At 37.4% G+C, this 25,066-nt stretch overlaps 1 protein-coding gene across 1 annotated transcript in view; it reads left to right on the forward strand.

Moving 5' to 3' along the window:
* LOC128684329 (transmembrane protein 87A) overlaps window positions 1-25,066 on the forward strand; it is a 106,566-nt gene that overhangs the window by 30,978 nt on the left and 50,522 nt on the right. The window contains exons 4-7 of the mRNA XM_070083482.1: window positions 5,296-5,410; window positions 12,318-12,521; window positions 12,926-13,063; window positions 16,534-16,696. Of these exons, the coding sequence (XP_069939583.1) occupies window positions 5,296-5,410; window positions 12,318-12,521; window positions 12,926-13,063; window positions 16,534-16,696 (620 nt within the window). The remainder of the gene's footprint in view (window positions 1-5,295; window positions 5,411-12,317; window positions 12,522-12,925; window positions 13,064-16,533; window positions 16,697-25,066) is intronic.

The following is a 25,066-nucleotide window of genomic DNA, read 5'->3' on the forward strand; positions in this document are numbered from 1 at the left end:
CCTCCATGAGGACTTCAGGTAAAGCCCTCTCTGGGGTTACTTCCCTTCTCTGTCTTTTATTGCTACTAGGGCCAGCTTGAGAGTCACTGCACCCCTGTCTCACAAAATAACTTTCCACAGTCCTCTGTTTCTGGTGCCTCTTTAACATTTCCCTAAAATGGGACATGGTTCTGTCACTGAACTTGTTGCAAAGATGGCTTGTTTCAGCTTGCTCAGGGTGGTACTTCTGCACAAACATTTGGACATCATTCCACTTGGCACAAGTCTCCTTAATCTTTGAAGAAGGCACCTCATCCACTCCCTATATTAACACCTTTTGCAACATCAGCTTCTTTGATTTGTTCTTTCTTTGACAGGATAGAACCGATTGTCGACTTGTTTTTCCCATACATCCTGGCAAGCTCAACAAGTCTCACACCACTCTCATACTTCTGTATTATTTCCTTCTTCACATCTTTGGTGTTTCTCACTTTCTTTACCACAGGGTTACCACTAGCAAGTTTCTTTGGGCCCATGGCAGCTTATTTCACAGTCCCACAAGCACTAAACACAACAAAATACGTAATCGTAAAATGCGTGAATGAGAGCGCAGGTTAGTGTTCACTCAAGCATAAACAAAGCTAGACTGCTCACGGCGCCGCGGGGATGCGGACAGAGCAGGCGGCAGACAGGTCCCGTACCCGGCGGTCCGAATAGGGACACAGTTTGTCCGAAAAAATGATCCTATTTTCGAAATGTTCGATATGTGATACGTTCGATTTTTGAGGTTCCACTGTATACCAGAAATGTTATAAATGGTGCAAAGATGACATTAAAACAATATCAAAGATGGTTCACACAAACTCACTACCATCATAGTATGCTCCTCGTTTAGTGACAAATTTGTTTAATGACGTGGTCTTAGGAACAGAACTCTCTTGTTAAGTGAGGAGAGGTTGTATTGTAATAATTGTATAAATAATATCAGTACGTACATTCGTGAACGCATATTAGACCCACCAGTTGACGTGTATTGGACGTGTAATGTGATTTGTTTACTGTTGAACATTTCTGCTACTTATGAGCTCAATTTCAAGTTATTGTCAGTCCTAAAACTAATCAGATTCATCTCTTTTTCTGTAATATATCTTCCATTCTATCAAGTGAGATCAAGAAACCATGAATACAAGTGAGATCAAGAAACCATGAATACCAAAAACACAGTCAGTTTTTTTCTCATTATGCACTGCGTGTTGCAAGATTTTTTTTTATACATGGTACACACTTACCACATAGACCCATTCTCTCATATCTAGACATAAAGTTACCACTCACGGCTTATCTGGGTGAGATGAGCTCATGACGTACTATGGCACAGACCCCAGTTCTAAACCCATAGAACAACAGTACGGACCTTGAAAGGGTTAAAGAAGACATAAATAATACTGAAAGTATCTAACTAAGACAGGTCTCTCAGCAGTGGATTCAAGTGAGATAATATAGATTTGGAAAGGATATAGGAAAGTACTGGTTTGGCAGGCAAGTTGCCTCCCAGTGTCATTAAGGCAAAAACTTTGGGTAGCTTTAAATATACTTTGCAAGGTTATGTGAGTGGCTGTTGTTGAAGCTTCCTAGCATGAACCAAAAGGCCTACTGCAGTGTTACTTCATTTTTGTGTTTTTTAGCCCTTTCAGGGTTTTCGACATACTAGTACGGCTTACGCACCAAGGTTATTGATGTACTAGAACGTCTGAATTCTAGCGCCTTCAAATCTAGCGAGAGAAAGCTGGTAGGCCTACATATGAAAATATGGGTCTATATGGTCAGTGTGCGCAGTATAAAAAAAAATCCTGCAGCACACAGTGCGTAATGAGAAAAAAAAAACTGTGTTTTTGGATTAAAACAGCAAATTTGCACTGTATTTTCGTATGGTATTTATGGTTGTATTCTAGTTTTTCTGATCTCATTTTATAGAATGGAAGACATATTACAGAAATTAAGATGATTTTGATTGATTTCACAATGAAAAGCACCTTGAAATTGAGCTCAAAATAGCAGAAATGTTCGATTTTTACCAAGGTTCAAAAGTAAACAAATCGTGCCAGGCGTCCAATACACGTCAGCTGGTGAGTCTAATATTCTTTCACAAGTGCACTGATATTATTTATACCATTTCTACACTAATGCAGTGGTTTGCATAACAGTAAATCTTCTATTTTTTGTGAGAATAAAAATTCAAAGTGGAAAGCAAAAGAAATATAAGAGGGGCCTGGGGACGTGACTAGCAAACAAAAAACTTGTTATTTTAGTGCCAGGAATGTCTTTCTTGTTTATTCTGGACCCCATTTCAAAATTGGCATCTTCTGAAATTTGTGTGAAATTGGCAAAATTGCCAATTTCTAACCACTTTATTGGATAGTTGAAATTGGTAAATGGGTTGTTTCTTGTACTCATTTGATAGAAAAAATGGAGTTCTAGTGAAATACGATTTTTGTCGACTAGTACACAGGAATTGGCCGAAAATAGGGCTCAAAGCGGGCGAAATCGCCAATGCGTAAGCATCGGCAAGACCGCTAACTTCACGAGAACATAATTCCGCAAGTTTTCCATTAAATTTCATACTTTTGTTGTCATTGTGATCGGGAAAAGATTCTCTATCATTCCATAAGAAAAAAAAAATTTTTTTTTTTTCCGAAAATTTTTTGACCCTGAGAACAAGTTTAGGAGAGGGCCTCTCGACCCTGAAAGGGTTAGAAGTGCCTGTCTTGCATAGGCTAGTAGACCTACTGAAGGTGCTGCATATGCTTGGGGGGCACCACTACCCATGTTCACCCACTGATTATGCCTTTTTCCCTTCTTTCATTTTTAATTCCTAGCCTAATTACTCTCCAGGCTTTCTCTCTTTAATGTTGTCTATAAAATTGTTTCTTAGTTTTAGCAAATTCTGTTGATATGGACTTGCCCTTTTTCTCATTGCTTCTCGTTTTGCTCTCCCTTACCACTCGCTTAACCTTTCTTACCTCTCTGTGCATTCTATCTTCTCTCTCTCAGTTCTACCTTGTAAAAACTTCTCACATGTTAACATTTTCTTCCTTAAAAGCCTTCTTCATCTTATTCTGCAAATTGCTCCTCTCCCCATCTGCATCCACCCTCTTATATCCATTTTAATATATTGTACAAGCTTTGAATGCAGAGGTAGAGGTATGTCTGTTTTATCTATTTTGACCTAATGTTATAAACGTACTACTAAAATATTAATTAGTAGTAACAATAATTTTTTTATTTTAATTTATTTCAGTAATTGGATCTGCAAGTTCTGTCATCTTATTTAACCCTTTGACTGTCGCAACCCCCAATCCTGAGGTGTCTCCTGGTGTCGCAAAATTTAAAAAAAAAAATTATTTTTTCTTATGAAATGATAGAGAATCTTTTCCCGATTGTAATGACACCAAAAAAACGAAATTTGATGGAAAACTGACGGAATTATGCTCTCGCGAAGTTAGCGACCTCGGCGCTGTTTACAAATCGGCGATTTCGCCCACTTTGAGCCCTATTTTCAGCTAATTCCATTGTTCCAGTCGCCCAAACTCATAGCTATTTCTTTAGAACTCCATTTTTTCTATCGATTGAGTACAAGAAACTGCCCATTTACCAATTTCAGCTACCTAATAATGTGGTCAGAAATTTGCAATTTGGCCAATTTCACAAAAACTAAAAAATATGACAATTTCAAAATAAGGTCCAGAATGAACAATGCAGACATTCCTGGCTCTAAAATAACATTTTCTTTGCTCATCAGTCATGTCTCCAGGCCCCTCTGATATTACTCTTGCTTTCTATTTTGAATTTTTATTCAAACAAAAAATAGAAGACTTACTATTATGCAGACTACTGCAATACTGTAATAATTGTATAAATAACATCAACCCATTCATGACTGCATATTAGAATGGCTAGTTGGACATTTATTGGACAATGGCATCATTTGTTTACTTTTGAACATTGGCAAAAATCAAACATTTCCCCTAGTTTGAGCTCCATTTCTAGGTTCTTTTTATAGTAAAATCAATCAAAATCACCTCTATTTCTATAATATGTTTTCCATTCTGTCAAATGAGACCAAGAAAACGAGAATACAACCATAAATACTTAACGAAAATAGACCACAAATTCGGCATTTTAATTAAAAAAAACGGTCGGAGTTTTTTTTTTCTCATTATGCACTGCGTGCTCCAGGATTTTTTTTATATGATGCACACTGACCACACAGACCCATTCTCTCACATGTGGGCCTACCAGCTTTCTCCTGCTTGATTTGAAGCTGCTAGAATTTATGAGTATACATATATACGTCAAACACGGTACCTCGTAAGACGTATATATACGGCAGCGACAGTCAAAGGGTTAATTGATTTATTAGTTCTAATTAAGAAACATATGCTGTGTATATTCACTTTAAAAAAGCACACTGAATATTGTTTAATAATTTCTGTCAAGAAAATAGTTTGATTTATTGCTGCTCCTGCAGCAACATATTTTAAAGGAAGGGGTAGGGTAGTAGTAGCTAGTATACATAACAAACTCGGAGACTAGTTGCCTTGGTAATTCCAGAGGGTAAATAATAACTCATGATAACCCAAGAAAGCCAAGTCATGTTGCTTGCTGTTTTCTTTGGGTCATTTATAGGTCTTTTCCAAGGTTGCCACCCACAGTGGTTGACTAGATGTATATCTTCTGCTGGGTAACAGGGACAGCAAGTGTTAGGAATCTTACCTATACATTCCCCACCTTGCTCAGGGTCCGATCCAGGTAATTTTGGTTGCGAAGTGCTTTACACAGACAATATACAAGTCCTTGCCAAATATACAAGTCCTTGCCAGTAGTAAAGACTATCTCGAAATTTTAAAATACAGTGGACCCCCGGTTAACGAACTTTTTTCATTCCAGTAGTATGTTCAGGTGCCAGTACTGACCGAATTTTTTCCCATAAGGAATATTGTGAAGTAGATTAGTCCATTTCAGGCCCCCAAACATACACGTACAAACGCACTTACATAAATACACTTACATAATTGGTCGCATTTGGAGGTGATCGTTAAGCGGGGGTCCACTGTACTTTACTTACATATACATATTGTAGTTTCACTCGTTTCTCAGTAGTTAACAAAGTAGTTTACTCTTCCTATCTGTATTACCTCATATAATGAGTGTTGTAATTTGCTCCTTGACCTCATTTAGGTAACCCTACTGCACATCTGTATGGTTTACTTTTTTTTTTTTAATTGCTGTACAATAATAATTTTCTTTCATTTCCAGAGTGAAGTTGACATTGAGAATGGGATGATAATGAAAGCTGACTCTGAGGCATTAAAAGCTCAGTTAAATAAGGAAATGAATGCAGAAGAGGAAAAATCAACTCCAGTGACAACAGGTGAAAATAACAAGCTTACTAGTACGTAAATAAGGCATCATGTGGGCTCAAACCAGAGTAATCTAGGTTGGGGGTGTCTTGGTGCAGCAGTAGAGGTGAGAGGATGCCATCAGGCTAGTTTCCCTGGTTGAAGCCTACTGGAAGCCTTATTTACACATTTTTTATATTCAAGATATTGTGAAATCCCAGTTTTCAAGCTTCTTGTCCATTCATATCCTTTACATTGCACTACAAGTTATGGACTTAAGTGCTATAATTATAGTCACTCTTCCATCAGTAAAGATTATGCACAACACAGTATGTTACATTACTATCTTTCTCATCTGTATTCTTCTCTTCAAGAAGAGTGCCTTAACCCCTTCAGGGTCCAAGGCCCAAATCTGAAGTGGTGCCCCAGTGTCCAAGAATTTAAAAAAAAAATTTTTTTTTATTTTTTTCTTATGAAATGGTAGAGAATCTTTTTGTGAAGGTAATAAAACAAAAAGTACGAAATTTGATGGAAAATTGACGAAATTATGCTCTCGCGAATTTTGATGTGTCAGCGATATTTACGAATCGGCGATTTTGCCGACTTTGACTCCCATTTTAGGCCAATTACATTATTCCAGTCAACCAAATTCTTAGCTATTTCACTAGTATTACTTCTATTCTATCGACTGAGCACAAGAAATCGCCAAGTCAACTGTTTCAACTACAAATTAAAGTGATCGGAAATTGTTAATTTGGCCAATTTAACACGAAGTTCAAAATATTCCAATTTCAAAGTAGGGTCCAGAATAAACAATGTAGGTATTCCTGGAACTACACTAACATTTCCTCTGTTCATTAGTTACGTTTTGAGGCTTTACAAATAAATTCCATTTTTATTTTTTATTCACATAATGAATTTTTATTCACACCAAAAAATAGATTATTTACTGTTATGCAATACTGTAATAATTGTATAAATATCATCACCATATTTGTGAATGCATATTAGACCCGCCAGTATTAGACGTGTGAGGTCGTTTGTTTACTCTTGACTATCGGCAAAAATTTAACATTTCTGCTACTTTGAGCTCAGTTTCAAGCCATTTCCAGTGCTAAAACCAATCAAAATCATCTCTATTTCTGTAATATGTCTTCCATTCTATCAAATGAGACCAAGAAATTGCAAATACAACTATAAAAAACATACGAAAAAACACTGCAAAGTCTCTGTTTTAATCGAAAAATCATGATTTGTTTTTTTCTCTCATTATACACAGTGTGCTGCAGGATCTGTTTTATGTGGTGCACACATACCACATAGATGTATTCTCTCATATCTAGGCCCAAATGTACCACTCACAGTTTATCAGAGTGAGTTGAGCTCATGACGTAGATCTACGGTTTGGACCCTGAAAGGGTTAATGGTGAAGGGCTCTTGATCCAAGAAATAGAAACCTTCCTTATTTTCCTTGGATCACATCCAGTTACCTCTTGATTTCACTGGTGCTGTATGAGCCCTGTGGTCTTAGCTCTTTCCAACAATGATGATGATCAGCAAACCTTCTGCGTCATTGTCTCTATATCTCCCATTTTATTGTCTTGTTTATAATATTTTTTTAGAATTTCTTGGGAATCATGTCTCTGCATAATTTGCTAGCACTTGATATGAGAGCACATTAATTTAAAGGGCAAAACAAGGTCATATGCAACAAGCACTTCATTACAATACAACACTACTAGATATATCAACAGATGGTACTGTACCAGAGGTACTTAATGGACAGTAACTCAAACATCTCTTTTTGTTAAAATTCAGGAGTGAAAAAGCAAGCAAAAATATTTTAATTACATGAATGTGATCCTTACAAAAGTAAAGCATTAAAAGCATTAAAAAAGAAACATATACAAGGAATGTTTTGGACAATGAGATATAGATAAGAGAATAAATGTCACAAGGAAGAATAGGACCATATATATATAAAAAAAAATCTGGTTATTTTTCCTGTATGAGAACCACCATCACCAGAGGCAGAGGAATTCATGGAATAGAAAAAGAAGATAGACAACTTCTATGACAGCCTTGAAAATCCTACACCAAATATTATCCTTCTTGAAAATTTCAACCTTCTAGATGTTAAATGGAAGAGGGTACACAACTGCAGTATACCAGACACGGTACCTGGAAGCATGTTATTCCAACAGACAAAAACTAGAGAACTGTTAGGGGTCTTTGAAAAGTTTGCTTTAAATCAACAGCTTACAGAAACTGCAGGAAATAAAAATACGTATACACTAGGCTTGACTTTCTTGAATTTTCAAAAAGTAATCAGAGATAATATCAAATACATTATTCTCTGATCACAATCTCATTGAAGTACAGAAACTCTTAGAAATGGCCACAATAAAATGATATTCAGCTATTTTTATTGCAGCAATCAGAAAACTGATTGAGACAAAATAAAGAGCTGTCATCTAGCTGTATCTTCAGACATCACTGTAAGAGCTCAGAACACAAAACCTGTATAAGGTTAGTAAACAATTCAGTAAAAATCTTATTAGAGATACCATTTTCAGAATTCAGTAAAAATCCATGATCAGGAATTAGTAAGTTTTTTTTTTTTACCCTTTCAGGATCGAGATCCATGATCTCAGATTTGCTCTCAGGGTAGAAGAATTGAAGAAAAAAATTATTTTATCTATGAAGTGATAGAGAATCTTTTCAGAAGGTAGTGAAACCAAAATTATGAAATTTGATGGAAAACTCACAGAATTACGCTCGCAAAGTTTGCAGTCTTGGTGATTTAAGTATCAGCGATTTCGCCCACTTGCCAATGCCATTGTTCCAGTCGACCAAATTCATACCTGTTGTGCTAGTATTCCTTCTGTTGATTGAGTATAAGGAACTGCCCATTTACTATTTCAACTACCCAGTAAAGTAATCAGAAATTGGCAATTTGGCCAATTTCATACAAAATTCAGCAGTTGCCAATTTGAAAATAGGGTCCAGAATAAACAGTGTAGACATTCCTAGCACTAAAAAATTTCCTGTTCCTTAGTCACATCTCCAGGCCCCTCTTGCATTACGCTTAGTTTCCATTTTGAATTTTTATTTACGCAAAAAATAGAAGATTTACTGTTATGCAGACTACTGCACTATTGTAATAATTGTATAAATAATGTTAGTGCATTCTTAAATGCATATTAAACTGGCCATTTGGAAGTGTATTAAATGAGTGACGTCATTTGTGTACTCTGGAATATTGGCAAAACTCGAACATTTCTGCTAATTTGAGCTCAGTTTCAAGCTATTTTCAATCTTGAAATCAGTCATAATATATCTTCCATTCTATCAAATGAAACCAAGAAGACAACCATAAAACTCATATGAAAATACACTGCAAAGTTGCTGTTTTAAACCAAAAGCTTGTTTGCAGTTTTTTTTCTTACGCATTGTGCACTGCAAGATTTTTTTTCTATATAGTGCACACTTACCACAAACCCGTTCTCTCATATCTAGGCCCACATTTACCATTCACAGCTTATCTGCGTGAGCTAAGCTAATGGCATTGTACTACAGGACTGATGCTGGCTTCAAAACCATGATACAATGGGACCGACCCCAAAAGGATTCACACTAGCCGTGTTCCACTGATGCAGGGTGACCTGAGAAAGAGAAACAAAAGGTTTTCTTCTTTTTACATTTAGTAATTTATACAGGAAAAGAGATTACTATCCCATTGCTCCTGGCATTTTAGTCCCCTCTTTATGACACACATGGCTTGTGGAGGAAGAATTCTTCACCAATGTAAATTTATTAATTCAAAAAGATTATTTTAAAATTCAGTACTTTGAAAATCAGTTTACAACTCTAACCTTGTTATTAATATTTATAATCATATCTTTGTTAAAAATAAGATAACATAGTCTGTATGGTACACACATAGCTATCAGAAACCCAAACAAGATACTGGGTTATGAGATCAACAAATTGCTCCACTCCACATCCCACATCACCAAAAAAGTGAACCTAGCAAAAGCCTGCCTCAGTCAACTATTCAGATTCAAAGAATCCCCCTCTTGCATCAAAAAGCACCTTTATAAGACGATGATTAGACCTTTGCTGGAATACCCTCGTGTACCCATGTCACTAACAATTAAATCCAACATGCTACAGCTTCAAAGAGTCCAGAACAGAGCTCTCTGCTTTATCACTGGCACCAAGCTCAGAATCAGGATGGAAGACCTGCACATCCAACAGGAAATCGTTGCAATAAATGTCAGGCTAGATAAACTAAAAAAAGAGACAACTATAAGACATGCAGGAACTCTATATACCAGACAGAGAAAACCATCCTTACCCCAACCAATGAACACTACTGACTACGTAATCAGCACACACACCCACAGAACCCACAGAATGTCCCTCCAACAAAGAGTCCGACACTTCATTCACAAGGAGAACTTCCTAAGACCAAGGATCCTGAGTGACCTCCCTGAAGAAATGGAGATTGGATACCACCAGAACCATTCTATATCCAACAACAAGGATAAATGCACCTCACTGTTGGGAGACTTAATTCTATCAGATTGCACCTTATAACTAACCTTGTAACATCTGCAAACATCCTACGACAGGACACCACCTCAGAAACTGCTTAGCCAACCAACTCCAGGTTAGCAGTCAATTTCCATCAAAGGCTCTACAATTACCATCTGCATCAGCAGCCTTACGACCGACCTCTTGCGCAAAAAAAAAAAAGAAAAAAAGGTAATTGCAAATAGTATACATCCTTCCAACTCGGCAGCATGCTGGTATACAGCTGGTGTAATTGTGTGCACCTGATGGGCAGGAGGTATACCTGTCTTATGAATTTAACATATTCTTGATAGTGTTGAATGATGATGAAAGTATTTTCTTTTTGGGGATTTTTTTTTTCTTTTTTTGGGTCACCCTACCTCAGTGGGAGATGGCCGACTTGTTGAAAAAAAAAAATATTCATGAATACCACAACACACACACACACTTGTATAAATTGCACCAAAGTGGTTAGGCCACTTACCTTTATTGCCCCACCTCCCCCTCCACCCTCCCAACCCTTTCCCATATTTCCATCCTTACCCATCCTTCTTCCTTCCCCATCTCACCAAAGCTCTGGTCATACCTCATACCTTGTAGTCTGTATGTACAGTAGTACCTTGGTACTTGAGCAGCTCCCAACTTGAACAATTTGGTATTCGACTGCTTTGTTCGGTAAAAAAAAATTGCTTGGTAGTCGACCATTTGCTTGGCACTTGACCAAACAAACAACCTTTTTTTTTTTTTTTTTTTTGGTGTCTTTTTTATATTATTTGTATAAATAAGTCACCATAGGACCTAAGAAGATTAGCAATAACAGCCAACCAAAGAGAAAATTGGTTAAGAGTCACAATAGAGATGAAAAAAGAACTCATAGCAAAATATGAAAGCGGTGCCCATGTGTCTGATCTTGCTCCCAAGTTTCGTATGGCGAAATCTATGATCTTTACGATAATAAAAATAAAGAGGGCATTAAAAAGGCTGATGTTGCAGAAAGAATGAAAATGGTTATGAAACAGACCTTCCTCACAATCTTTCACATGTGCCATCAACTCTCCAGTTACAAGTAAAATGAGAATAAATTTCCATTTATTTCATCCATTCATTGTGTTTATTTTTTCTTTTTTTACATTTATGCATGCTAGGCTTGTAAACTTCGTATTAAAATGCTTTTGTAAGTGTATTTTTGGGGGTCTGAGACAGATTAATCTAATTTACATTATTCCTTATGGGAAAAATTTGTTCAGTACTCGAACAGATCAGCACTCAAATAGCCTTCTAGAATGAATCAAGTTCCAGTACTGAGGTACTAATGTACTATGTATCATGTATTTGTAGAAATAATCATCATTATAATCAGTACAATACATCCCTGACTAATGGTCGTTTGAGTTATAAACATTCTCACTCATAATTAGGGAATTTAGATACCAATTAAAAATGATCTGCATAATCAGAAAATGCAGGCTTTAAAAAAAATTTCAACACATTGGCTTTCTCCCATCGAGGCAGGATAACCTAGAAAAGAAAGAAACACTTTCACTATCATTCAACACTTTCACCATCATTCACACATAATCAGTCTTTACAGAGGCGACCAAGTATGACAGTTTAGATGTCACTCCAAACAACCAGTATCCCAAATCCCTCATTTAAAGTGCAGACATTGTACTTCCCACCTCCAGCACTCAAGTCCAGCAAACTAGTTTCCCTCAATCCCTTCACAAAATATTACCCTGCTCACACTCCAACAGCTCATCAGATTCCAAAAACCATTCATCTCCATTCACTCCTATCTGACATGCTCACACATGTCTATTGCATGTTCAAGCCCCTTGCATGCAAAACCTCTTTTATCCCCTCAGTCTATCCTTTCCTTGGATGACCCCTACCCATCCTCCCCTCCACTACAGATTTATATACCCTCCAAGTCATCCTATTTTTCTCCATCCTCTCTAGATGACCAAACCACCTCAGCAACCCCTCTTCAGCCTTCTGAATAATACTTTTAGTAACTCCACACCTTCTAATTTCCACACTACAAATTCTCTTCATAATATTTACACCACACATTGCCCTTAAACACAAAATTTTACAGAAATTATATTCCCATGTTTTTTTTTTTTTTTTTTTCACAATGGGCATTCACATTATGTGTATGTTCAGTTTATGCCTATGTAGAAGCTTCATATTTGTGTGGTAGATTGGTCAAGAATTGTAGATTTATTAATTACAATTTTCATAAAGCTGAGATATAAATGTTATTTTTTCTTGTTAGCATCTTACCAAATTCATTGATATTCTGTATGTATTTATTTTTAGTACGTACTTCAGTGTTTCATACATTGTTTCTTTTTTCAGTGGATTCTACCATTTTATCCAAATCAAAAATCAGTCCTGAAGGTTCTCCCCGAACAAAAAATCCTGTTGCCGTTGTACCATATGATGGTGTTTATCTTCTTGTTGTTCACACAACAGCTCAGTCAAATCCTGCAGAAAATTTGTCTTATGTTGCCTATATTGATATTGAAATGCAGAGTGATTATGGATATCTATCAGCTGTTGGTGAGTTTAAGTAACAGTAATTATATTGGCAGTTTGGAGGGATATGTTGTGTATCTTTATACGTATATGCTTCTAAACTGTTGTATTCTGAGCACCTCTGCAAAAACAGTGATAATGTGTGAGTGTGGTGAAAGTGTTGAATGATGATGAAAGTATTTTCTTTTTGGGGATTTTCTTTCTTTTTTGGGTCACCCTGCCTCGGTGGGAGACGGCCGACTTGTTGAAAAAAATATATATATATAAAAATGGCATTAAATCTTTAGTTTAAAGGAGGGCTTAAATTTGATGCCCTTTGGGATAATTTTGTATATTTAGTGAGACATTGTTAGTGCATTAGCTAGCATGACTGGAATAAAATATTGTAATATATCTTAATGGTGATACTATTATTTTACCTTGTTTAGACTGGCCACTTCTTGGATTCTATGCTGCAATGTGTGTTGTGTATTTGGTGTATGGTATAGCCTGGCTCATCATGTCTGCCATACGATGGCAGGAGCTGCTGAGGGTTCAGTATTGGATTGGTGCAGTTATCTTCTTAGGTAAGTATAGCAAATCTATTAAGTGTGTCTGCTATTGTAAATTAATGTTTTATTTATCATTATTGCACCACCTGACAGGCCTCATTTTCATAAATGTAACTTTCTAGGTTTTTTATATAATGTGAGGAAATCACAAAAGTGCTTGGAAGTTCACTATTTTTTCACAGTAGTGGTTCTGCATATTGTGGTATCTCCTGTTTATTGTGATCTTATTGCATTGATGTGTGTGTGTGTGTGAGGAAGGGGGATGGGTCAGGTGTTTACATTGAAACATATATGTGAACAGTATTTAGATAAAGGTAAGAAAGTTTGCATTACATTTATGGCTTTAGAAAAGGCGTATGATAGGGTGGATAGGGGAGCAATGTGGCAGATGTTGCAAGTGTTTGTAATAGGTAGTATGTTACTAAATGCTGTGAAGAGTTTTTATGAGGATAGTGAGGCTCAGGTTAGTGTGTGCAGGAGAGAGGGAGATCATTTCCCACTAAAAGTAGGCCTTAGACAGGGATGCGTGATGTCACCATGGTTGTTCAATATATTTATAGATGGGGTTGTAAGAGAAGTGAATGCTTGTGTGTTGGCAAGAGATGCGGGATTAAAAGATAAAGAATCTAACAAAGTGGGAGTTGTCACAGCTGCTTTTTGCTGGTGACACTGTACTTTTGGGAGATTCTGAAGCGATGTTGCAGAGGTTGGTGGATAAGTTTGGAAGGGTATTTTAAAGGAAATTAAAAGTGAACATGGGAAAGAACAAGGTGATGAGGATAACAAAAGAAGTAGGTAATGAAAGAATTGAGTGAGGTATGGAGGAAGTCAATGTATTCATATATTTGGGAGTGGACTTGTCAGCAGATGTGTCTATGAAAGACGAGGTGAATCATAGAATTGATGAGGGGGAAAAAGGTGAGTGGAATCTGTGGAGACAATGTGTTCCAATGCTCTTATATGGGTGTGAAGCATGGGTGATGAATGTTGCAACTCTGAGAATACTGAAGGCAGTGGAGATGTCATATCTGAGGGCAATGTGCTGTGTGAGTATAATGCAGAGAAACCATAGCTTGGAGATTAGGAGGTGCGGAGTTTCTAGAAGTATTATCCAGAGGGCAGAGGAAGGGTTGTTGAGGTGGTTTGAACATTTAGAGAATGGAACAAAATATAATGACTTGGAGGGCATATAAATCTGTAGTAGAAGAAAGGTGGGGTAAGGGTCGTCCTAGGAAAGGTTGGAGGGAGGGGGTAAATAAGGTTTTTGTGTGCAAGAGGCATGGACTTCCAACAAGTGTGTGTGAGCATGTTAAATAGGAGCGAGTGGAGATGAATGGTTTCTATTACTTGACATGCTGTTGGAGCATGAGCAAAGTAACATTTATGAAGGGATTCAGGGAAACTGGTTTGCCTGACTTGATTCCTGGAGGTGGGAAGTATAGTGCCTGCACTCTGAAGGAGGGGTGTTGATTTGTTGCAGTGTAGGCACATCTCTGGCGAGACAGTGATGGAGTGAATGATGATGATGAAAATGTTTCTTCTTTTTTCTGGGTCACCCTGCCTCAGTGGGAAATGGCCGATGTGTTAATTAACCCTTAAACTGTCCAGATGTACATCTGTGTTTTCACTGCCAATTCTCCAAATATTTTGGAATTTTTTTTTAAATTAAAGAGGGCAATTTTCTGTGTATAATAAGACTAAAAATAAAAAAATTAGGGTTAGTACTTAATGAGATATAAGGTCGCGAAGTTGGCACTGGATGCGGAGTCCTGCTGCTTGCAAAAGTGTTGCCGATATACCTTTTTTTTCTCGTTTTTTATTTTAATTTATATAATTTTTATGTTCTGATAATTACAATTTATAGTAGTTCTTGTGATTTATAGCCAATCTTTGTTCTGACACTAATATTAGGTACTGAAATAGTATTCAAATATTCACAAACACACTAACAGGTGAACATTTTTACCTGCCTTGGTCACATACTATTGTCTAGAAATATAAACAAAGTATTTATAGGTCCCAGCAATATTTTAGACATGCTGGAGTATATATGAAACTCCTTGAAGCATGGTGCAAGACGAGTGTCACTCCACTGTTGACAGTGCCACAATGGAGTGACACTTGATGATTGTGCGCTGCCTTGGCTTTATTTGTTTTCACAGTTACACATAAACATATCTCTGTCTGCTTATCTGTCTGTCTGCCTGTGTGTGTCTGTCTTTCTGTCTCTGTCTCATAGCTGCTCATGAACCAACAGGTGTTATACACGATGCAGAGTTGTCATGTTTGATTCCTGATCAAGTGAAAATGCATATTACTTGCCAGTCATGCTTATTATGCCTTTTACTTACAAGCATGGTATAGCATTTTGTCTTGATTTTTTTGGGGTTATCCTAGGTGATTTACACTGTATGATAACTGTACATACTTATGTGTATCTGTGAGATGGAGACACAGATACAGAGAGACAACCAAAGTCAATCAGCCTGCCAGCCAAACATGTATTACAAATGTTCCAGAATTGTTTCTCTTTACTTAGGGAATAGGTTATAGGACATTCTGGCAGGATGACACTACCAGTGGTATCAAAATTGAAAGGATGTTACACAAATGTTGCACATGGGTTATTATTGAGGTTTTTGATATTCCCTCGACCACTTGTGGCCACATCCATCTCAAAGGCATTAAACTAAACTCAGGGTCAACATCACTTTCCTCTTAAAAGGGAGTGTTAATATGAAATGACATCAGTGAATCCTTGGTGTTTCCCACTCTGTTTGCTCTAGCTGGCGCTCAAGTGAACTGGTGCTCCCACAAGGTACTAAATGGTCCCAGATTTTTTTTTAGTACTGCGCACACCGAGTGTTAAGACCCATTCTATACTGACCAGGCATCTCAGTCCAATCGTGCCAAATTTGGAGGCAGGAAAAATAAAACATTGATCTACGTTTGAAGCGCTAGCGGTGAAAACGTAGATCTACGTTTGGACACTTTAAGAGTTAAAAAAATGTACATCAGAAATGTTAACTTAATGAGGTGCTATCAAAGAGTTTCTGGACTTGAATTTTTGCTTGTTTCCTGGGTGAAATGTAGTGGCAGCATAGATCATGATGTGCAGTATACTCTTTTGTGAAGTAGTGTGGTAAGTTACAGCATGGCCGGTCATTCCAATGAGATTAGACAAGCATTTTAGTCATGTTATCAGTGTGTTGTGTTTTTTGTGTGATAGAATGAAATCTTTGGAAGAACAGCATGTGTGTGAAATTCTGTTTCAAGCTCAGTAGAACGGCTAGCAAAACTCAGTGCTTCAGCAAGCATTTGGTGACAAAGCCTCAACATCAGTACAGAGAGCATAGATATATGAAAGTAAATTAGAAGATACCCCGGACAACCTATTTAAGTTATTTTTCAGTTGTTTGTCCTCACAAAAGAATTAACTTTTCTCCCATGGCAAGTTTCATATGTCAGTTATTTCACTCTTTCAGGGATGTTGGAGAAAGCAGTGTTCACAGCTGAGTACAGAAGCCTTAACACACAAGGATGCAGCGTGTCTGGGCTGATTATCTTTGCAGAGCTTGTATCTTGTGCTAAGCGGACACTTGCACGGATGCTAGTCATTATAGTTTCACTTGGTTTTGGTATTGTCAAGTAAGTCCTAGGGTGATTTATTTTATTCTGAACGGTGATTTATTTTCATTTTTTGTAATACTCGGTGAAAGTTTATAGTTTTCAATTCCACTTCTATTTCTGTATTAACCCCTTTGCTGTCTGTGCCTTAGTATTACAGGTTTGAGGTCACTGTACTCAACTAATTGTGGATGCAGAGATTGTCATAGCTCCTGTAGTACTATGCCATGAGCTCAGCTCACTTATATAAGCTGTGAGAAGTAAATTTGGGCCTAGATATGAGAGAGAATAGGCCTATGCAGTAAATATGTACCATATAAAAAAAATCTTGCTGCACGCAGTGCATAATGAGAAGAAACTGCAACCGTGTTTTTGGTTTAAAACTGTGCTTTTGCTGTGTATTTTCGTATGGTCTTTATGATTGTATCCTCAGTTTCTTGATCTCATCTGATAGAATGGAAGAAATATTACAGAAATAGAGATGATTTTGATGGTTTCAGGAATGAAAATTTGAAATTGAGCTCAAAGTAGCAGCAATGTTCGAGGGTATCAAAACAATTTAAATAAAGAAAAATTGGATATCACATTGGAGAGAGGGAGTATAAAAGAAGTGAATGTTTTCAAATATTTGGGAGTTGACGTGTCAGCAGATGGGTTTATGAAGGATGAGGTTAACCATAGAATTAATGAAGGAAAAAAGGTGAATGGTATGTTGAGGTATTTGTGGAGACAAAGAACGTTATCCATGGAGGCAAAGAAGGGAATGTATGAAAGTATAGTGGTACCAGCACTCTTATATGGGTGTGAAGATTGGGTTGCAAATGCTGCAACGAGGAGGCAGCTGGAGGCAGTGGAGATGTCCTGTCTAAGGAATGAACTGATTGAACACTTTAACTCTTAATTGCAGCTTAGGCAAACACTTACTGAACAAGCAAAAGAATGCTTTACTTCAAAAAAAGAAGTTAAAAGTTGCACTAAGAGTGAATTTGTTCAATGAAATATGAAGAATAATAAAGGGCATAAAATACAAAACAGAGAAAGTTTAACACTTACAATAATACAGAAACACAACACATAAATATATGCGCAATACTATGATAATTTTCTTGCAATAAGGTCTTGTGTTGACACAAATTGGAAATAATTCTCTTGCTTCAAAGAAAATAATGGCACTATTGTCTGTAGAGATAGAACAAATTAGACACTGGCTAAAGAACAAGAATTAACACAAAAGAATGTTCAACACACAGTAAAATGGGAAATTAATTAATATAAAATCAGCAAGAATACAAAAGGAAATGCTGGGAAAAAGTAAATGAGGCACAACACTGGGTTGTGTTGCAGAACACTGAAATACTTCACTGCATGAATTACTGGGCAAGGAACACAGTACTGTGAACACAAGATAATTGTGAAGTGTAAACACAAGTTTATACTGCTTATATATTGCACACAGGGAAAACGGAAAAGTACTTACTTCAAGTATATATAAAAATAAGGAACACAACACAACAGACATAAAAATAAACCATGAAAATTTAAACACTGAAGAAAAAAAAATATTGCAAACAGAATGTAATGAGCACTGAGTCTGATCAAGTCACTGAATGTCACTAAGAAATCACTGAAAAAGGAATGTCACTAAGAAATTACTGAGAACAAAAAAAGTCTCAACACTCACAGATGTCTCTGTAAAAAGATTATTATCACTGGAGCGATGTCAGTGGAGAATGAGGGAGGTGGTGGTGGAAGGTTGTCGAGTCTCGTGGGCTGGCGGCAATCTCCACTCGGCAGTTTCTCGAAGAATTTGCGCTTAAACTCGAGAAACCCCACATAGCTAGGCTTTTTTTCATTGGCACACAGGTATGAGGGAACAATCTTGGGTCTTGACCCGCTATGTGAGCTGTAAAATAAGGTGCTAGACCCCAATATAAGGGTGAAAAAACAATGGTGGTGGGTAGGTGTGGGTGAAGGCAGCGCGCTGGGACACTGCCTGAGTGACTAGGTTGACTGGATAAGCAGCGTAACCCACACACTCTGAGTACACCCACACCAGGCACGAGAATATTCTAAGCCAGGCTGGCATAAAACACACCACAGGGATGGTATAAGCACACGGGATGACTTGGAACTGGGAGCACAAAGCGATGGTGAAGGCTGGAACTCATGTGGCTTGCTTGAGTACTGTGTTTAGTCACCTGGGTTAGTTGGTGGTTTGAACACTTCACACAGGCTGGCTTGAGAACTTGTAACAATGAGCACAGCAGGGTGGAAAGCTGACTTAGCAGGCAAGGCTAGTACTTAAGACAGGCTGGATGGTGTAGGGCTTGTCTCCTCCCCACACACTGGCTTGGCAGCTTGGCTTAACCCTTTCAGGGTTTCGGCTGTACTAGTACGGCTTACGCACCAGGGTTTTTGACGTACTGGTACACCTAAATTCTAGTGCCCTCAAATCTAGTGAGAGAAAGCTGGTAGGCCTACATATGAAAGAATGGGTCTGTGTGGCCAGTGTGCGTGGTATAAAAAAAATCCTGCAGCACACAGTGCGTAATGAGAAAAAAAAACCTTTGACCGTGTTTTTGGATTAAAACAGCGACTTTGCACTGTATTTTCGTATGGTATTTATTGTCGTATTCTAGTTTTCCTGGTCTCATTTTATAGAATGGAAGACATATTACAGAAATTGAGATGATTTTGACTGGTTTTACAAAGAAAAGTACCTTGAAATTGAGCTCACAGTAGCAGAAATGTTCTATTTTTACCGAAGTTCAAAAGTAAACAAATCATGCTATGCGTCCAATACACGTAAACTGGTGAGTCTAATATTCTTTCACAAGGGCGCTGATATTATTTATACCATTTCTACACTAATGCAGTAGTCTGCATAACAGTAAATCTTCTATTTTTTTGTGAGAATAAAAATTCAAAATGGAAAGCAAAAGAATGTAAGAGGGACGTGGCTAACGAACAGAGGAAATTTTATTTTAGTGCCAGGAATGTCTTTCTTGTTTATTCTGGAATCTATTCGGAAATTGGCATCTTTTAAAATTTGTGTGAAATTGGCAAAATTGCTAAATTCTGACCACTGTATTGGATAGTTGAAATTGGTAAATGGGTGGTTTCTTGTACGCATTTGATAGAAAAAATGGAGTTCTAGCGAAATATTTATGATTTTTGTCGACAAGTACACTGGAATTGGCCGAAAATAGGACTCAAAGTGGGCAAAATCGCCAATGCGTAAACATCGTCGAGACCGCTAATTTCGCGAGAGCATAATTCCGTAAGTTGTCCATCAAATTTTATACTTTTGGTGTCATTATGATCGGGAAAAGATTCTCTGTCTTTTCATAAGAAAAAATATTTTTTTTTTTTTAATTTGGCCGACCCTGAGAGGGTTAATTTGCAAACCCAGGTCAACTCGGAAGTAATGCAATTTTTTTTTTTTTTTTCTCACACCAAGTCGGCCGTCTCCCACAAAGGCAGGGTGACCCAAAGAGAAACAAAATCCCCAAAAAGAAATTACTTTCATCATCATTCAACACTTTCACCTCACTCACACATAATCACTGTTTTTGCAGAGGTGCCCAGAATACAACAGTTTAGAAGTATATACGAATAAAAATACACAATATATCTCTCCAAACTGCCAATATCCCAAACCCCTCCTTTAGAGTGGAGGCATTGTACTTCCCATTTCCAGGACTCAAGTCCTGTTATATAAAATAACCGGTTTCCCTGAATCCCTTCACTAAATATTACCCTGCCCACACTCCAACAGATCGTCAGGTCCCAAATACCATTTGCCTCCATTCACTCCTATCTAACACGCTCACGCACGCTTGCTGGAAGTCCAAACCCCTCGCCCACAACACTACCTTTACCCCCTCCCTCCAACCTTTTCAAGGACGACCCCTACCCCGCCTTCCTTCCCCTACAGATTTATACGCTCTCCTTGTCATTCTACTTTGATCCATTCTCTCTAATTGACCAAACCACCTCAACAAACCCTCTTTAGCCCTCTGACTAATACTTTTATTAACTCCACACCTTCTCCTGATTTCCACACACTGAATTTTCTGCATAATATTTACACCACACATTGCCCTTAGACAGGACATCTCCACTGCCTCCAACCGCCTCCTCGCTGCAGCATTTACAACCCAAGCTTCACACCCATATAAGAGTGTTGGTACTACTATACTTTCATACATTACCTTCTTTGCCTCCATAGATAACATTTTTTGCCTCCACATATACCTCAATGCACCACTCACCTTTTTCCTTCATCAATTCTATGATTAACCTCATCCTTCATAAATCCATCCGCTGACACTTCAACTCCCAAATATCTGAAAACATTCACTTCTTTCATAGTACTCCTCCCCAATTTGATATCCAATTTTTCTTTATGTAAATCATTTGATACTCTCATCACCTTACTCTTTTCTATGTTCACTTTCAACTTTCTACCTTTACACACATTCCCAAATTCGTCCACTAACCTTTGCAATTTCTCTTTAGAATCTCTCATAAGCACAGTATCATCAGCAAAAAATAACTGTGTCACTTCCCATTTTGTATTTAATTCCCCATAATTTAATCCCACCCCTCTCCCGAACACCCTAGCATTTACTTCTTTTACAACCCCATCTATAAATATATTAAACAACCATGGTGACATTTCACATACCTGTCTAAGACCTACTTTTACCGGGAAGTAGTCTCCCTCTCTTCTGCACACCCTAACCTGAGCCTCACTATCCTCATAAAAACTCTTTACAGCATTTAGTAACTTACCACCTATTCCATACACTTGCAACATCTGCCACATTGCTCCCCTATCCACTCTATAATATGCCTTTTCTAAATCCATAAATGCAATAAAAACTTCCCTACCTTTATCTAAATACTGCTCACATATATGCTTCAATGTAAACACTTGATCTACACATCCCCTACCCACTCTGAAACCTTCTTGCTCATCCGCAATTTCACATTCTGTCTTACCTCTAATTCTTTCAATAATAACCCTACCGTACACTTTTCCTGGTATACTCAGTAAACTTATTCCTCTATAATTTTTACAATCTCTTTTGTCCCCCCTCCCTTTATATAAAGGGACTATACACGCTCTCCACCAATCCCTAGGTACCTTCCCCTCTTTCATACATTTATTAAACAAAAATACCAACTACTCCAACACTATGTGTCCCCCTGCTTTTAACATTTCTGTCATGATCCCGTCGGTTCCAGCTGCTTTACCCCCTTTCATTCTACGTAATGCCTCACGCACCTCCCCCACACTCATATCCTGCTCTTCTTCACTCCTAAAAGATGATATACCTCCCTGGCCAGTGCATGAAATTACCGCCTCCCTTTCTTCATCGATATTTAAAAGTTCCTCAAAATATTTTCGCCATCTACCCAAAACCTCCATCTCCCCATCTACTAACTCCCCTTCTCGGTTTTTAACTGATAAATCCATTTGTTCCCTAGGCTTTCTTAACTTGTTTAACTCCAAAATTTTTTCTTATTTTCATTAAAATTTCTTGACATTACCTCTCCCACTCTATCATCTGCTCTCCTTTTGCACTCTCTCACCACTCTCTTCACCTTTCTTTTACTCTCCATATACTCTACTCTTCTTGTAACACTTCTGCTTTGTAAATACCTCTCATAAGCTTACTTTTTCTCTTTTATCACACCCTTTACTTCTTCATTCCACCAATCACTCCTCTTTCCTCCTGCACCTACCCTCCTATAACCACAAACTTCTGCCCCACATTCTAATACTCCATTTTTAAAACTATTCCAACCCTCTTCAACCCCCCCACTACTCATACCTGCACCAGCCCACCTTTCTGCCAATAGTTGCTTATATTTCACCTGAACTTCTTCCTCCCTTAGTTTATACACTTTCACCTCCCTCTTACTTGTTGTTGCCATTTTCCTCTTATCCCATCTACCTCTTACTCTAACTGTAGCTACAACTAGATAATGATCCAATATATCAGTTGCCCCTCTATAAACGTGTACATCCTGGAGCCTACTCATCAACCTTTTATCCACCAATACATAATCTAACAAACTACTTTCATTATGTGCTACATCATACCTTGTATATTTATTTATCCTCTTTTTCATAAAATATGTATTACTTATTACCTATCCTCTTTCTACACATAGCTCAATTAAAGGCTCCCCATTTTCATTTACCCCTGGCACCCCAAATTTACCTACTACTCCCTCCACAATATTTTTTCCACTTTATTATTAAAATCCCCAACCACAAGTACTCTCACACTTGGTTCAAAACTCCCCGCGCAATTACTCAACATTTCCCAAAATCTCTCTCTCTCCTCTATACTTCTCTCTTCTCCAGGTGCATAAATGCTTACTATAACCCACTTCTCACATCCAATCTTTATTTTACTCCACATAATCCTTGAATTAATACATTTATAGTCCTTCTTTTCCTGCCATAGTTTATCCTTCAGCATTGTTCCCAAGTGTACATGAGCGGCAGCAGCGACTTCCAAGCTCCGTACTTTTCTCCAACTACCAGAGCTACCAATGCTCCTATGATGACCTAGTTACAAGCAAAACTGCACTACCCATCATAGCACCCAGAATGACCAAAGATTACCAACAGTGAAACCTACAAATCGAAAAAATAGAGACCAAAGGAAGACTGCAAACAAACCGAAAGCAACACCCCGCTGCCAACCGAACAACGTAACCCTAAGCTTTGTATACTACAACTTCTTCTTAACTACAACAATTCCTGTAGTATTATGAGGCGCAATCTAAGAGGAAACAGCACCAAGGCCAGCAAGAAAACACCGAAAAATCAACTATTCAACAAGTGTAGTCAGGAGGACGCCAGCCCAGCAACCACCCCACTCACCACCACTCAAGGCGACACCACAACAATAACAACAAACATGGCTGCCACCAGTCCATCCTCCCCTCTCTTCCCCGGATTCAACCTACCAAGTAGTCTCTCAGGTATGACCAACGATCCAGATACCCTAAAGTCATGCATCTCCAACTTAGTTATTGAAAATATGAATCTTCGAGAGACACTAACAAAACAAGACACCAGGATGACACAACTCGAAAACAAAATCCTCAGTCTTGAACAAAAGTTATCAACACCAGGAATGACTAACTGTGACAAGACCATCCAAACAGTCATAGATAGCCATACCCAACAAATAATATCTCTTAATACAAAGGTTGAAGAAGCAGTAAAAGAATGGAAGAACAACTTAGATAACCAGTTCAGTGACTACTTTGCTCTCCAAGAAGATAAAACGGAACAAGATAAACTATCGGACGCAGTAATAGTTAACAGTCCACTTTTTCCCAGTGATATGAACCAAACAAACAGTAAAGAAATTACTCTGCAGATCATAAAGGACCAAACAAGTGTTATTGTACCAGAGTCAGAAATAAAAGAAGCCAGGTTACTAGGATCCCATGGTAGAAAAAGTGTTATGCTTAGATTCCACTCACATGACAGGAAAAAAGACTTAATTATTGCATCTATTAAAGTAAAGAAAGAGGTATACATAAACGAGTGTCTTACCAAAAAACGTCAGAACCTCCTGTATAGAGTCAGAAAACTTAAGCGAGAGAATAATGACACAATACACCAATGCTTCACACGGGATGGGAAAATTCTAGTTAGGAAAACAAATGTAGGTCAGCTGTACACAATCACGAACGAGAATGATCTATCACGATTTCTCAGGGATACTAATCTTACAGAGAACAACTAAACAATGTCCAACCTAAAAGCCTACGTAGTGTAGTGTACGTTTTGCTCCATTATTGTTCAAATTTCATTGTACAATCTCTTAGTAATTAAATAATCAACTACCTCATTTTGTGATTTTACTAGTAAGCATAAGTCACCTTATGTGATTTTCTTATTTACTATTGTTCGCTTAAACATTAGCTGAATTGATACTTTCTCTGTCCATATTACTACCTCATATTTTTTTAAAATACTATCAATTGATATTACTTACTAAAATTAATAAATATCATTTTTACTAAAATTTCAATTTACTCTTAACATTTTTGACATTTAATAACCATTACTTGTCTAATTACCTTTACCTGTTTTAATACCACATTTACTATCCTAGATTACTCTTAATTACCTTGTACTGCCATATAACCTCAAGTATAACTACCAGTGCAATATTGAATGAAATAAACATTACTTTTTCACTTTTTTGTAATCATTATTACTTACTAAAATTTTATTAAACACCATATTTACTACCAGTCAATTTTACTTTTGTACATTAAACATTATTTTATACTTCCCATAACATTTTGTAGCCAAATTTTCAAGTTTTTATATTCAACCCCAACCTT

Source organism: Cherax quadricarinatus, chromosome 10 (assembly GCF_038502225.1).
Source record: "Cherax quadricarinatus isolate ZL_2023a chromosome 10, ASM3850222v1, whole genome shotgun sequence".
Classification (NCBI taxonomy): Eukaryota; Metazoa; Arthropoda; class Malacostraca; order Decapoda; family Parastacidae; genus Cherax; species Cherax quadricarinatus.